General features: G+C 35.7%; 3 protein-coding genes across 3 annotated transcripts in view; 1 reads left to right on the plus strand and 2 right to left on the minus strand.

Annotated features, from left to right (window-relative positions):
• Positions 1-6079, minus strand: part of LOC105203201 (uncharacterized protein C1orf112) — a 32326-nt gene extending 26247 nt beyond the window's left edge. Inside the window, exon 1 of the mRNA XM_026141479.2 lies at positions 5834-6079. The gene's annotated coding sequence lies outside the window, so the exon portion shown is untranslated. The remainder of the gene's footprint in view (positions 1-5833) is intronic.
• LOC105203200 (DNA polymerase epsilon subunit 3) lies at positions 109-1348 on the minus strand. Its single transcript, XM_011171969.3, has 2 exons — positions 985-1348; positions 109-629 (listed from the first exon to the last, which is right to left on the minus strand). Exon 2 carries the CDS (start codon positions 627-629, stop codon positions 234-236), a length of 396 nt encoding a protein of 131 aa, XP_011170271.1. The 5' UTR covers positions 985-1348; the 3' UTR covers positions 109-233.
• LOC105203199 (gamma-soluble NSF attachment protein) lies at positions 1394-5419 on the plus strand. Its single transcript, XM_011171967.3, has 9 exons — positions 1394-1671; positions 1903-1970; positions 2219-2303; positions 2565-2582; positions 2666-2873; positions 3501-3749; positions 3931-4071; positions 4219-4329; positions 4418-5419. The coding sequence occupies exons 1-9, from the start codon at positions 1622-1624 to the stop codon at positions 4502-4504; spliced, it is 1017 nt and encodes a 338-aa protein (XP_011170269.1). The 5' UTR covers positions 1394-1621; the 3' UTR covers positions 4505-5419.
• Positions 6080-13089: the final 7010 nt, after the last annotated feature.

A 13089-nucleotide genomic window follows, 5' to 3' on the forward strand; every position in this document is an offset into this window, starting at 1 on the left:
AACGCTATAAATGAAACTCATTGAAAAAGAATGAATATTAAAAAGTAAATTCTATATATACTCTATTATTAATATTATTACATAACGTAATTAAAATAAATATTGGTCTTTTATTTAACTGGCTGTAAAATGCATGTTCTTTATTATTGTTTAGCATTTCTATTATAAATATCTTAAATTATCATTATAAATCAACTTGTTAGGTTTCCTTAAGAATAGTACAAATTTACTTCTTAGGTAAGATCTATAATTTCTCTTCCCACTTCTTCATCCTCGCCATTTACATCATCATCATCCTTCTTTTGTTGCTTCTTCTTCGACGTCGCATCCTTCTTTTCCTTCTGAATCTTTCTAAAGTTTTCCAGAGATTCTTGCAATGATTCAACAAACTGATCAAACTCTATGTCTATCATCGCTTGCAGCACGTCTGGTCCACTAATGGTCTTGCGATTGCCTTTCTTGGCTACTATATTGGCAGACGATGTGAGATAGAGTATAAAGATGGATGCAGCCTTTGCTACTGCTGTTCTAGCATCTTTCCCAATAGTCACCCCATCTGGTAAAGCTTCCTTAATGATTCTGGTCACAACTGCATTGGGCAGGTTCAGATCTTCCAATCGCTCAGCCATCTAATTATCGTTTGTTTTTTTCAATTCTTATAAAATGACTAACATAAGATATAATCATCCAAATCCAACAATATTATAAAACTCAAAATACACAGGCAAAGATCATTAAAATATCTTGAAAATATAATTATTTAAATTATTAAAGTATAATTAGTATTTATAAAGTATTATAATGTATATTTCGTATAACTAATTTCGAATATCGTAAGATATAAAAAATATTATTTTTTAGGTTATCTTTGGTTTGTTGAAAAGTTCGTTGAAGCATACAAATCACAAAGATTAAATAATATAGTGACGTAGAAAAATGTAAAAAAAAAAAAAAAATAACAAAAGTATTAAGAAAAATAATTACCTTAACTCGACAGCGTGATAGTTTATTTATCAAAACAATTTGAGGTTAGGTCTTTCCCGCCAATGAGTTTGCAACAGCAATTGCAATTCGTGCAAAATATAAACCTCCTCGCCTCGTTTTTAAACGCGATGAAAATCAATAATAATCGAATTTCATTAAATTAGGCAAAGATCTGTAAACGTGTCGGCAAATCACGGTAATTATATATTTATCGAGTACAACAAAACGTTCGAAATTTAAACAAAAACCTGACACGGACTGACACGAACTACGGAAACGAAGATGGCGTAAAGGAGTAAACCTTTCATTTCAACGCTCTTTCGGCGGGCTGCTGAAGCAAGGATCGAAGTAGATAAATTAGGTTAGGTAATCAGACCGCGCCGCCGCAAATTATATTCGTCTGTGTGCTTCGCAGTTGTTCACAGTCTCGAGAACGTCGATTTATGCACGGCGAGAGTTAAAGATTAGTCGTCGCGGCGTCTGTTCGTCTGTATGCGGGCACTGTGCTTTGACGGGTGACGAACAGCTTTCGTGACCGAGACGCAGTTCCGGGGATCGAACTGACATAACTTCGCTGTGCTTCGCTTACCGTCGTCGTGCTTAAACCGGAAAAAACGAAGGCACCATTCGGAGGAAAATGTCAAAGATCGAGGAGGCGAACGAGCACATACGCCAGGCTGAAAAAGCGTAAGCACTTGTCTCTCGCCCTCCCAAGACCCTTTCAACGTTTCTGGTTTATTGGATAATCAAGATGTTCCTCTCATTAGATTTTTATTGTCATACGTGATAAATTTAGCATTGACGGTCAACAATAAACTCGTGATAAATTGATTTTAACAGTTTCTTTTCCAAGCTTATAACTCTCTGTAAACTTAAAATTGATTGTAGGCTTGTGTTCAATAAACTTGTTTCTTCCAGCTTGAAACCTACTTTTTTAAAGTGGCGACCTGATTACGAGGTAGCAGCTGATGAGTACTCACATGCAGGTAAGAAAAATATTAGATTGTAATAATGAAATAACTAACTTGAATAATCAAAGTAGAAAGTTGAGTAATTTAACAGTTATATTTGAAGAAATTTGTCGGTCTATAAATCTGTTAAATTTAATATTCACTTGTAACTTGATATGGAAATTAAATGAAAAATTATTTACTTGAATATTCTACAATCTATAATAAATTAAGAAATTAAACAATCACTTAACAATTAAATGTTTTTAATTTTTTCACTTTAGCAACATGCTTTCGAATAGCCAAATCGTATGCACAGTGTAAAGATTGTTTAGTGAAAGCAGCAGACTGTTACAAACAATCCAAAGCGTATCCTTTGATATAACATATAACAATTTTTCAGTTTTAAGTGCACAATATATCTTTAACAATTTATTAGATTTATAATTTGGATAATAGATTAACCAAACATCATTTATTGTATTCTTTTCATAATGCACTATTTTTTACTATAGAGACAAATTTTCTTTTAGAAATAAATTTAATTGTATTCTTCACTAAAATATTTTCTGTTAAATTTCACATAATTTCAACTATATTCCCTTAATTCTGCAATTTAATGCAACATAGATGGTTTCATGCAGGAAAGTATGTATCGTGTATATATATTCATATATTGGATTTTATCACGCAAAATATATTGCGATATTGTAAGAATACAATGTTTCCAGGAGTATCGAGCAAGCTCTGGTCATCTGCAAGGAAATGGGAGATCTGTCAGAGGTATTGAAACTAGCTCACAGTGCTTGTGGCCTTTTCCAGCAGCACGGTTCCCCTGAATCAGGTGTGAATGCACTCGATAAGGGAGCCAAGATGCTAGAAGCTACACATCCCCAGCAGGCTCTAGAACTGTTTAAACGCGCGGCTGATATACATATGGTAGGCTCTGTCAGATTATATTTACGATTACTAGCTCAATTTTCAGTTGCAAACTCCAGCTTTTGGAATAAATATTCTGGCTCTTCGACAGGTGGAAAATCTCTGACTAATAGCTCTAAATTTTAATGATTTTTTTAAAAGTAATATAATTACTATAGATATGTGTGAATAAAAGTGTTCAAATTCAAATACTTAGAAAATTTTGGATCATTGATGATACAATTTCAAATTGATCGCCTATTTTGATTGTTTCATTTAATTCAATTTTAAATGTACATCTCTAGTAGTTACCTCTTTGAATTTTAGTTGAGATTCAGCTTTTTTAACCAATCTCCTGATAAGAGAGCTAAATTTGATCTCTTTTTTTATTTTTTAGAAATTTAAACAATATGAGTAGTCATGATGAATCACTGGCGATTTGAGATAGAAAAACTCTGAAACAGTAGTCAAACACTGGCAACTGTGGTTACATTATAAAAATAACTAATTGTAAAAAAAAAAATTATGTAAAGAGCAAAATTTTAATTATACAGATATAATTTAACCAATTTGAAGAATTTGAAGAATTTAAATAAAATTAAACAATTATATTTAAAAAATTGATAATTAAAAAAGATATGTCTATAGGGTGAGGACAGTTCGCGACATGCAGCGGAGTACATGAGCAAAGCCGCGAGGCTATTGGTGAAACTGCAGATGTATGACGAGGCGGCAGACGCGATACGTCGCGAGATTGGTATGTATCAGGATATCAAGCTTTGGAATTCGCTTGGAAGGCTCACTGTGGCGCTAGTGCTGGTACAATTGGCGCGGGGCGATCAGGTCGCAGCCGAGAAGGCTTTCAAAGAATGGGGTAACTTCTGCGAGGCCCCCGAAGTACGTGAGAATAATAATCAATTTTAACTTAGTATAATAAAAGTAAATTTATTAGTAAAATTTTCATAATATTGCTTAGCAAAGTTTGCTAACGATCAAAAATTACGAATAATGAATCGTTAATGCCAGAACAAAAGACTATCAATTGATTTCATGTCAATACACGGTTTGATTCTTGCAGGTACAAACGTTGGAGATGTTGCTACAAGCATACGATAACGAGGACGCAGATGCAGCTCGGGCAGCTCTTAACAGTCCCTTTATCAAGCACATGGACGTAGAGTATGCCAAGCTAGCGCGAGGCTTGCCTTTACCCCAACAGGTAGAAAGTTACTAGATTTATAAAGTTCATTCAAAACGTATAAATATGCGTACATACGTTTCTTAGATTATACATTTTGAATGAGCCACGTGTGTAACCAAAATGACGGATGATCGCGGTACTTTATAAATCTGACTTTACCAATAGGAATACGCTATTCCTCCTGCCGGAGTGAGAGCCAATGCCGCTGAATCCTATGTTTCTCCTAACGCGTCCAAAGTCGGCGGTCAGGCTACCGTCGAAGCGGAAGTTAACCACGTGAGTTTTATTATTATCTACTATTTTACCATTATACATTTGATTATTTCATTGGGCATATAATGACAATGACCTGTTGATTTTCTAGGCGAAGAACGAAACTAGCCAATCAACCGAGAAGAAACCGACGCAGCGGGACGAAGAGGACGATTACGAGGAAGGAGGCCTATGTTAATCGTCTTTACATGTAAAAAAAGTCCTGTATTGCTTATAAACGTTTAATCATGTAACGTTGTTGCATTGTAACGCTTGCATGTATATTGAGCGTTTCATCGAAAGCACATTATTCGCTTCAAGAGAATTTATCTTTCTGCTTAACTCTTAAAAGAAATTTAACTTCCACAATTATATTAGAGTACAATGCGAAAAGGGATAACACAATCTATATTTTTTTTTGTTATTCAGATTATTTTAAATTTTCAGTAATGATGATATGTCAATTAACTTAACTCGCTTATCAACAACTTTTTCTCTGTACAGAATTCTTGCAAAAGTTCTGAACTTCTAAAATTTATTAATTAGATTAAATTTTATATTTTTATTTTATATTATTTTAAATAGATTAAAAATCTAAAAATACAATATGTGGAGAAAATATATTTCTTTTGAAAAGCCTTTATATAGCATGGCATCAGAAATGGAGAAAAAATTTAATTATCTTCTTTGATTGTGACAATACATAAAAAATATTTCAGATCCATCCTTAACGTAAATTAATGTCCGAAATATATTTCTTTTTCGCGATCATCACAATCGAAGGAAATAAATGTTTTAACAACTCAGTTTTCTGATAGGACATTCTGTATATAGCAATATCATGACGACATAAATAGAACAATGCCTGCATTTTACTTTTTTTTTACATGTGCGAGTGTATGTGTGTGTATATATATCCCTCTCTCGGTAAACATTTCCATATTTTTAATTAACAATTAGCCAACGTTGTACATACTTTAATTGAAAGACGCAACATTCCTCGACGAAGACAGAAATATTTAATTTTGAAGCACTGTCCTAGCGAGATCGTTATTATATACTGTTATCATTATGAGAGTTTAAGAGAAAAAAAAATATAAATATTGCATCACGAGAAATTGTTTTACTTACAACCTGCAAAATGTATAATCCCTAATATAAAAAGATATATGCTTTTTAAAGTCAATTTCTGTGAGAGCTGACTGTAACTTGTGTCTTTATAATGTAAAAATTAGATACCTTTTTTTTGTTTGGTTTACCCAAAATTTCAGACCTCGACGATTTTTCGTCGGTGTTTCAGATGATGATACTTTGTATATGTTCTGTGATGACAATGCTTAAATAGGTTATGTTCGTCATCGTGCGCTGTCTGTTTTTCTCATGACATTGCGATTTGTTTTAAATACGAAATAAGTATAGTTAAACCTGATGTGGTGAAAGATAGGAAGGGTGAGAAAAATTATAACAAAAGCTACGGAAAGCAAGACTGAAAAAAAGCAGATTTGTAACTGCCGTAAGAAACACTCACCGGGAAGCTCGAATCGCACAACGGCACGCAGATTTGCGCGGGAACTAGCTCAGGATAACGGCGAAATTCTTCAATGAAGTTCACGAATCTGCAGAAAATCGAATTGCACTGCCTTATAAATACTGAATTCAAACTTGCAAAATATTTTGCATGAATTTGAAACCAAGCAAAAGTGGCGCGCGCGACCGTTAACTACTCTCTACTATGAAGGCCTGTTCACACGGATTTGCACAGAATATAGAAGATACTGACCAATCGCATGTCTATTGCAAGGATCGTGATCGTGATGTAATAACAAAACTACAAAAATAAAAATATAAATAGAAGAAGGATGGAATAGTTAAACACCATTTTGTTTTTTAAAATAAAGCTTTATAAGGTAGACTGGTAAAAAAAAACTAATAAACTAATGGCGTTGATAAGAATTGTATCGCGTTATAATAAGATTAAGCTGTTCCGAATTGCGCATCAGACGCATAGAACATAATATTTATATTCTCAAACGTTAAATAAGAACAATTAATGCTTAATGCGTTTGATATGCAAATTTGGAATTTACCCAAAACTCCTTATAAGTGGTGAACTCCGGCAAATGCTGCGGTGATCAATTAAGAATCATCAGGCGCAAATTGAGCTCCGAAAAAGAAAATACGAAATATGGTTGAACGCGACACGACGGATGTTCGCACGAACGCCCAGAAGGCCTATTCTCAAAAAACATGGCACTTTAGCGATTCGATCAATCCTGATAAAAGGTAGAACTCTTCTGGGTTCTATCAGAACACAGAAATATTGGAGAAAATGGCAAAAAAATTTTACTCAAAAATTTCGAACTTTGACTCATATAAGTCTTTCGTTTTTCACTTTAGCGATTCGATCAATCGTGATAAAAATTAGAACTCTTCCGGGGGCTATCAGAAAACAGAAGTAATGGAGAAAATCACAAAAAAAATTTTACTTAAAAATTTCGAACTTTGACTGATATAAGTCTTTCGTTTTTCACTTTAGCGATTCGATCCATCCTGATAAAAGTTAGAACAATTCTGGCGTCTATCAGAACACAGAAATATTGGAGAAATTCGCAAAAAAAATTTCACTCAATAATTTTGAACTCTGACTGTTATAAGTCTTTCGTTTTTCACTTTAGCGGTTCGATCCATCATGATAAAAGTTAGAATACTTCTGGCGGCTATCAGAACACAGAAATATTGGAGAAATTCGCAAAAAAATTTTTTCTCAAAAATTTTGGTCTGATATTAGTCTTTCGTTTTTCACTTTAGCTATTCGATCCATCATGAAAAAATTAATAATCTTCTGGTGGCTATCAGAACACACAGATATTGGAGAAAATCGCAAAAAAAAATTTTCTCTAAAATTTTGGTCTGATATAAGTCTTTCGTTTTTCACTTTAGCTATTCGATCCATCATGAAAAAAGTTAATTATCTTCTGGGGCCTATCAGAACACAGAAATATTGGAGAAATTCGCAAAAAAAGTTTCACTCAATAATTTCGAACTCTGACTGATATAAGTCTTTCGTTTTTCACTTTAGCGATTCGATCCATCATAATAAAAGTTAGAACACTTCTGGCGGCTATCAGAACACAGAAATATTGGAAAAATTTGCAAAAAAATTTTTTCTCAAAAATTTTGGTCTGATATGTCTTTCGTTTTTCACTTTAGCTATTCGATCCATCATGAAAAAAGTTAATAATCTTCTGGGGCCTATCAGAACACAGAAATATTGGAGAAATTCGCAAAAAAAGTTTCACTCAATAATTTCGAACTCTGACTGATATAAGTCTTTCGTTTTTCACTTTAGCGATTCGATCCATCATGATAAAAGTTAGAACTCTTCTGGAGGCTATCAGAACACAGAAATATTGGACAAATTCGCAAAAAAAATTTTTCTCTAAAATTTTGGTCTGATATAAGTCTTTCGTTTTTCACTTTAGCTATTCGATCCATCATGAAAAAAGTTAATAATCTTCTGGGGCCTATCAGAACACAGAAATATTGGAGAAATTCGCAAAAAAAATTTCACTCAATAATTTCGAATTCTGACTGATATAAGTCTTTCGTTTTTCACTTTAGCTATTCGATCCATCATGAAAAAAATTAATAATCTTCTGGGGCCTATCAGAACACAGAAATATTGGAGAAATTCGCAAAAAAAATTTCACTCAATAATTTCGAATTCTGACTGATATAAGGCTTTCGTTTTTCACTTTAGCGATTCGAACCATCATGATAAAAGTTAGAACACTTCTGGCGGCTAACAGAACACAGAAATATTGGAGAAATTCGAAAAAAAAATTTTTCTCAAAAATTTTGGTCTGATATTAGTCTTTCGTTTTTCACTTTAGCTATTCGATCCATCATGATAAAAGTTAGAACGCTTCTGGAGGCTATCAGAAAACAGAAATATTGGAGAAATTCGCAAAAAAAATTTCACTCAAAAATATCGAATTCTGACTGATATAAGTCTTTCGTTTTTCACTTTAGCGATTCGATCCATCATGATAAAAGTTAGAACGCTTCTGGAGGCTATCAGAAAGCAGAAATATTGGAGAAATTCGCAAAAAAAATTTCACTCAATAATTTCGAATTCTGACTGATATAAGTCTTTCGTTTTTCACTTTAGCGATTCGATCCATCATGATAAAAGATAGAACTCTTCTGGAGGCTATCAGAACACAGAAATATTGGAGAAATTCGCAAAAAAATTTTTTCTCAAAAATTTTGGTCTGATATAAGTCTTTCGTTTTTCACTTTAGCTATCGATCCATCATGAAAAAAGTTAATAATCTTCTGGGGCCTATCAGAACACAGAAATATTGGAGAAATTCGCAAAAAAAATTTCACTCAATAATATCGAACTCTGACTGATATAAGTCTTTCGTTTTTCACTTTAGCAATTCGATCCATCATGATAAAAGTTAGAACTCTTCTGGTGGCTATCAGAACAGAAGATATTGGAGAAAATCGCAAAAATAATTTTACTCAAAAGTTTCGAAGTTTGACTGATATAAGTCTTTCGTTTTTCATTTTAGCGATTCGATCCATCATGATAAAAGGTAGAACACTTGTGGCGGCTATCAGAAAACAGAAATATTTCAAAAATTCGCAAAAAAAATTTTTCTCAAAATTTTGTTGTGATATAAGTCTTTCGTTTTTCACTTTAGCTATTCGATCCATCATGAAAAAAGTTAATAATCTTCTGGGGCCTATCAGAACACAGAAATATTGGAAAAATTCGCAAAACAAATTTTTCTCTAAAATTTTGGTCTGATATAAGTCTTTCGTTTTTCAATTTAGATATTTTTTTTTTTTTTTTTTTTTTGTTAACGGAGAGGAAATGCGTTACCGCATACCCCAGGCCCCGGGGGAGGCCAGGCGGTTATGTGGGGCTCTTCCCCGCCGACAACGTGTCGGCGAGGACATACCCACTAAAACCTCTCCGGGTGTCCAGGTCAGGTCCTTGACTGAGGGGGACTCCGGGAACGCGTACAGAATGCTTCCGGAGCCCCCCGGACCAGGTCGGCCGAGGCCGACTCAGCACGCCGGGGGGCACCCTGGTGCGGGTCCCCCGGCAGGGCCTTGAGGCCAAGCCGGCCTAAGGTCGGGGGAGAGGGACACCAGCCCTCCCCCGCCTCTTACCCTTGTGATGTTTACGGCGGTAAACACGGGAGTCCGGCCCCCCGGCCGGATGTCCCGGGCCCCTACACGCCGGACTAGCCCGGCGTGGCGGCATATTCTTCTCCGTGTTGGTGTGGAGGAGGTAGGAAGGAGTTCCTTCCCCTCCCCCGACCAGCACACCGGTGAGGCTCTAAAGGGGGTGCGATGGCGCATTGTGACGCGCGATCGCTCCCCCGGACCGTTAAGTCAGGTTTGCCTCACCGCCCCCGGCAACGGCACCGACTTCGTTGGTGTCGGTGTCAGGGGGGGGGGCGGCCGGCGCGATGGCTCACACATGCTCCCCACCCTCTCGGGAGGGTTTGAGCTGAGCCGTGAAGGAACGGTGGGAAGGGGGGCCCTCACAGCGCCGGCTAGACCGGACAGTGGGTCCCACCCTCCCCAACGTTGAGGAGGTACGCCTCGGGCGGAATCAGCGGCGGGGTAGTTGCCCGGCTGACCCGTCTCGGGGCTTGGGACACGGGAGTGCGTACTAGGGCCCTCTCCCAAGGGGGCCGGCGCACTCCCGGCGTCCCGGTTCGGGCGGCTGGGGCTCGAATTCGGTCGAGTTCTGGCCGCTAACTCCGGAGGGGGGTTCCTGCCCTTGGGCGGGGACCCGTTTGGGCTAGGACGGATCGCGGTGCATGCTTAGTTCGATCCCGTGATCCGTCCCGAGACCAGATGCCGGAAAGAGTTGGGTTTTAGTGAGTATGTCGGCTAGTCAGGTCGACGAGTCTCACATACCCCGCGTTCCTGTCCCCACAGGACCGGGGACCCATAAAGGCGTTTCCCAACTATAAAAAAAAAAAAAAAAAAAAAAGGTTTGCCTCACCGGGCTCACTAACATGGGGAGCTGCCCTCCTCCCACGGCTGCGCGTCACGAAAGCTGGGCCGGCAGCCGCACACTTTAGCGATTCGATCCATCATGAAAAAAGTTAATAATCTTCTGGGGCCTATCAGAACACAGAAATATTGGAGAAATTCGCAAAAAAAATTTCACTCAATAATTTCGAACTCTGACTGATATAAGTCTTTCGTTTTTCACTTTAGCGATTCGATCCATCATGATAAAAGTTAGAACTCTTCTGGTGGCTATCAGAACACACAGATACTGGAGAAAATCGCAAAAAAAATTTTACTCAGTAATTTCGAACTCTGACTGATATAAGTCATTCGTTTTTCACTTTAGCGATTTGATCCATCATGATAAAAGTTAGAACACTTCTGGCGGCTATCAGAACACAGAAATATTGAAAAAATTCGCAAAAAAAGTTTTTCTCTAAAACTTTGGTCTGATATAAGTCTTTCGTTTTTCACTTTAGCGATTCGATCCATCATGATAAAAGATGGAACTCTTCTGGAGGCTATCAGAACACAGAAATATTGGGAAATTCGCAAAAAAATTTTTTCTCAAAAATTTTGGTCTGATATAAGTCTTTCGTTTTTCACTTTAGCTATTCGATCCATCATGAAAAAAGTTAATAATCTTCTGGGGCCTATCAGAACACAGAAATATTGGAGAAATTCGCAAAAAAAATTTCACTCAATAATTTCGAATTCTGACTGATATAAGTCTTTCGTTTTTCACTTTAGCGATTCGATCCATCATGATAAAAGTTAGAACACTTCTGGCGGCTAACAGAGCACAGAAATATTGGAGAAATTCGAAAAAAAAATTTTTCTCAAAAATTTTGGTCTGATATAAGTTTTTCGTTTTTCACTTTAGCGATTCGATTCATCACGATAAAAGTTAGAACTCTTCTGGAGGCTATCAGAACACAGAAATATTGGAGAAATTCGCAAAAAAATTTTTTCTCAAAAATTTTGGTCTGATATAAGTCTTTCTTTTTTCACTTTAGCTATTCGATCCATCATGAAAAAAGTTAATAATCTTCTGGAGCCTATCAGAACACAGAAATATTGGAGAAATTCGCAAAAAAAATTTCACTCAATAATTTCGAATTCTGACTGATATAAGTCTTTCGTTTTTCACTTTAGCGATTCGATCCATCATGATAAAAGTTAGAATACTTCTGGCGGCTATCAGAACACAGAAATATTTCAAAAATTCGCAAAAAAAATTTTTCTCAAAATTTTGGTCTGATATAAGTCTTTCGTTTTTCACTTTAGCTATTCGATCCATCATGAAAAAAATTAATAATCTTCTGGGGCCTATCAGAACACAGAAATATTGGAGAAATTCGCAAAAAAAATTTCACTCAATAATTTCGAATTCTGACTGATATAAGTCTTTCGTTTTTCACTTTAGCGATTCGAACCATCATGATAAAAGTTAGAACACTTCTGGCGGCTAACAGAACACAGAAATATTGGAGAAATTCGCAAAAAAAATTTTACTCAGTAATTTCGAACTCTGACTGATATAAGTCATTCGTTTTTCACTTTAGCGATTCGATCCATCATGATAAAAGTTAGAACACTTATGGCGGCTATCAGAACACAGAAATATTGGAGAAATTCGCAATAAAATTTTTTCTCAAAAATTTTGGTCTGATATAAGTCTTTCGTTTTTTACTTTAGCTATTCGATCCATCATGAAAAAAGTTAATAATCTTCTGGGGCCTATCAGAACACAGAAATATTGGAGAAATACGCAAAAAAAATTTCACTCAATAATTTCGAATTCTGACTGATATAAGTCTTTCGTTTTTCACTTTAGCGATTCGATCCATCATGATAAAAGTTAGAACACTTCTGGCGGCTAACAGAACACATAAATATTGGAGAAATTCGAAAAAAAAATTTTTCTCAAAAATTTTGGTCTGATATTAGTCTTTCGTTTTTCACTTTAGATATTCGATCCATCATGAAAAAATTAATAATCTTCTGGTGGCTATCAGAACACACAGATATTGGAGAAAATCGAAAAAAAATTTTACTCAGTAATTTCGAACTCTGACGGATATAAGTCTTTCGTTTTTCACTTTAGCGATTCGATCCATCATGATAAAAGTTAGAACGCTTCTGGAGGCTATCAGAAAACAGAAATATTGGAGAAATTCGCAAAAAAAATTTCACTCAAAAATATCGAATTCTGACTGATATAAGTCTTTCGTTTTTCACTTTAGCGATTCGATTCATCATGATAAAAGTTAGAACGCTTTTGGAGGCTATCAGAAAACAGAAATATTGGAGAAATTCGCAAAAAAAATTTCACTCAATAATTTCGAATTCTGACTGATATAAGTCTTTCGTTTTTCACTTTAGCGATTCGATCCATCATGATAAAAGTTAGAACGCTTCTGGAGGCTATCAGAACACAGAAATATTGGAGAAATTCGCAAAAAAATTTTTTCTCAAAAATTTTGGTCTGATATAAGTCTTTCGTTTTTCACTTTAGCTATTCGATCCATCATGAAAAAAGTTAATTATCTTCTGGGGCCTATCAGAACACAGAAATATTGGAGAAATTCGCAAAAAAAGTTTCACTCAATAATTTCGAACTCTGACTGATATAAGTCTTTCGTTTTTCACTTTAGCGATTCGATCCATCATGATAAAAGTTAGAACACTTCTGGCGGCTATCAGAACACAGAAATATTGGAAAAATTTGCAAAAAAA

The sequence above is a fragment of the Solenopsis invicta genome, chromosome 5 (assembly GCF_016802725.1).
Source record: "Solenopsis invicta isolate M01_SB chromosome 5, UNIL_Sinv_3.0, whole genome shotgun sequence".
NCBI classification, from domain to species: Eukaryota; Metazoa; Arthropoda; class Insecta; order Hymenoptera; family Formicidae; genus Solenopsis; species Solenopsis invicta.

What these genes read in the sequence shown, in the direction of transcription:
- LOC105203200 (XM_011171969.3), bottom strand. Translation starts at nt 629, where the DNA reads ATGGCTGAGCGATTGGAAGATCTGAACCTGCCCAATGCAGTTGTGACC.
- LOC105203199 (XM_011171967.3), top strand. Translation starts at nt 1,622, where the DNA reads ATGTCAAAGATCGAGGAGGCGAACGAGCACATACGCCAGGCTGAAAAA. An exon ending in ATACGCCAGGCTGAAAAAGC is followed by an intron (nt 1,672 to 1,902) that starts GTAAGCACTTGT and finishes TGTTTCTTCCAG; the next exon opens with CTTGAAACCTACTTTTTTAA. An exon ending in GCGCGGCTGATATACATATG is followed by an intron (nt 2,874 to 3,500) that starts GTAGGCTCTGTC and finishes ATATGTCTATAG; the next exon opens with GGTGAGGACAGTTCGCGACA.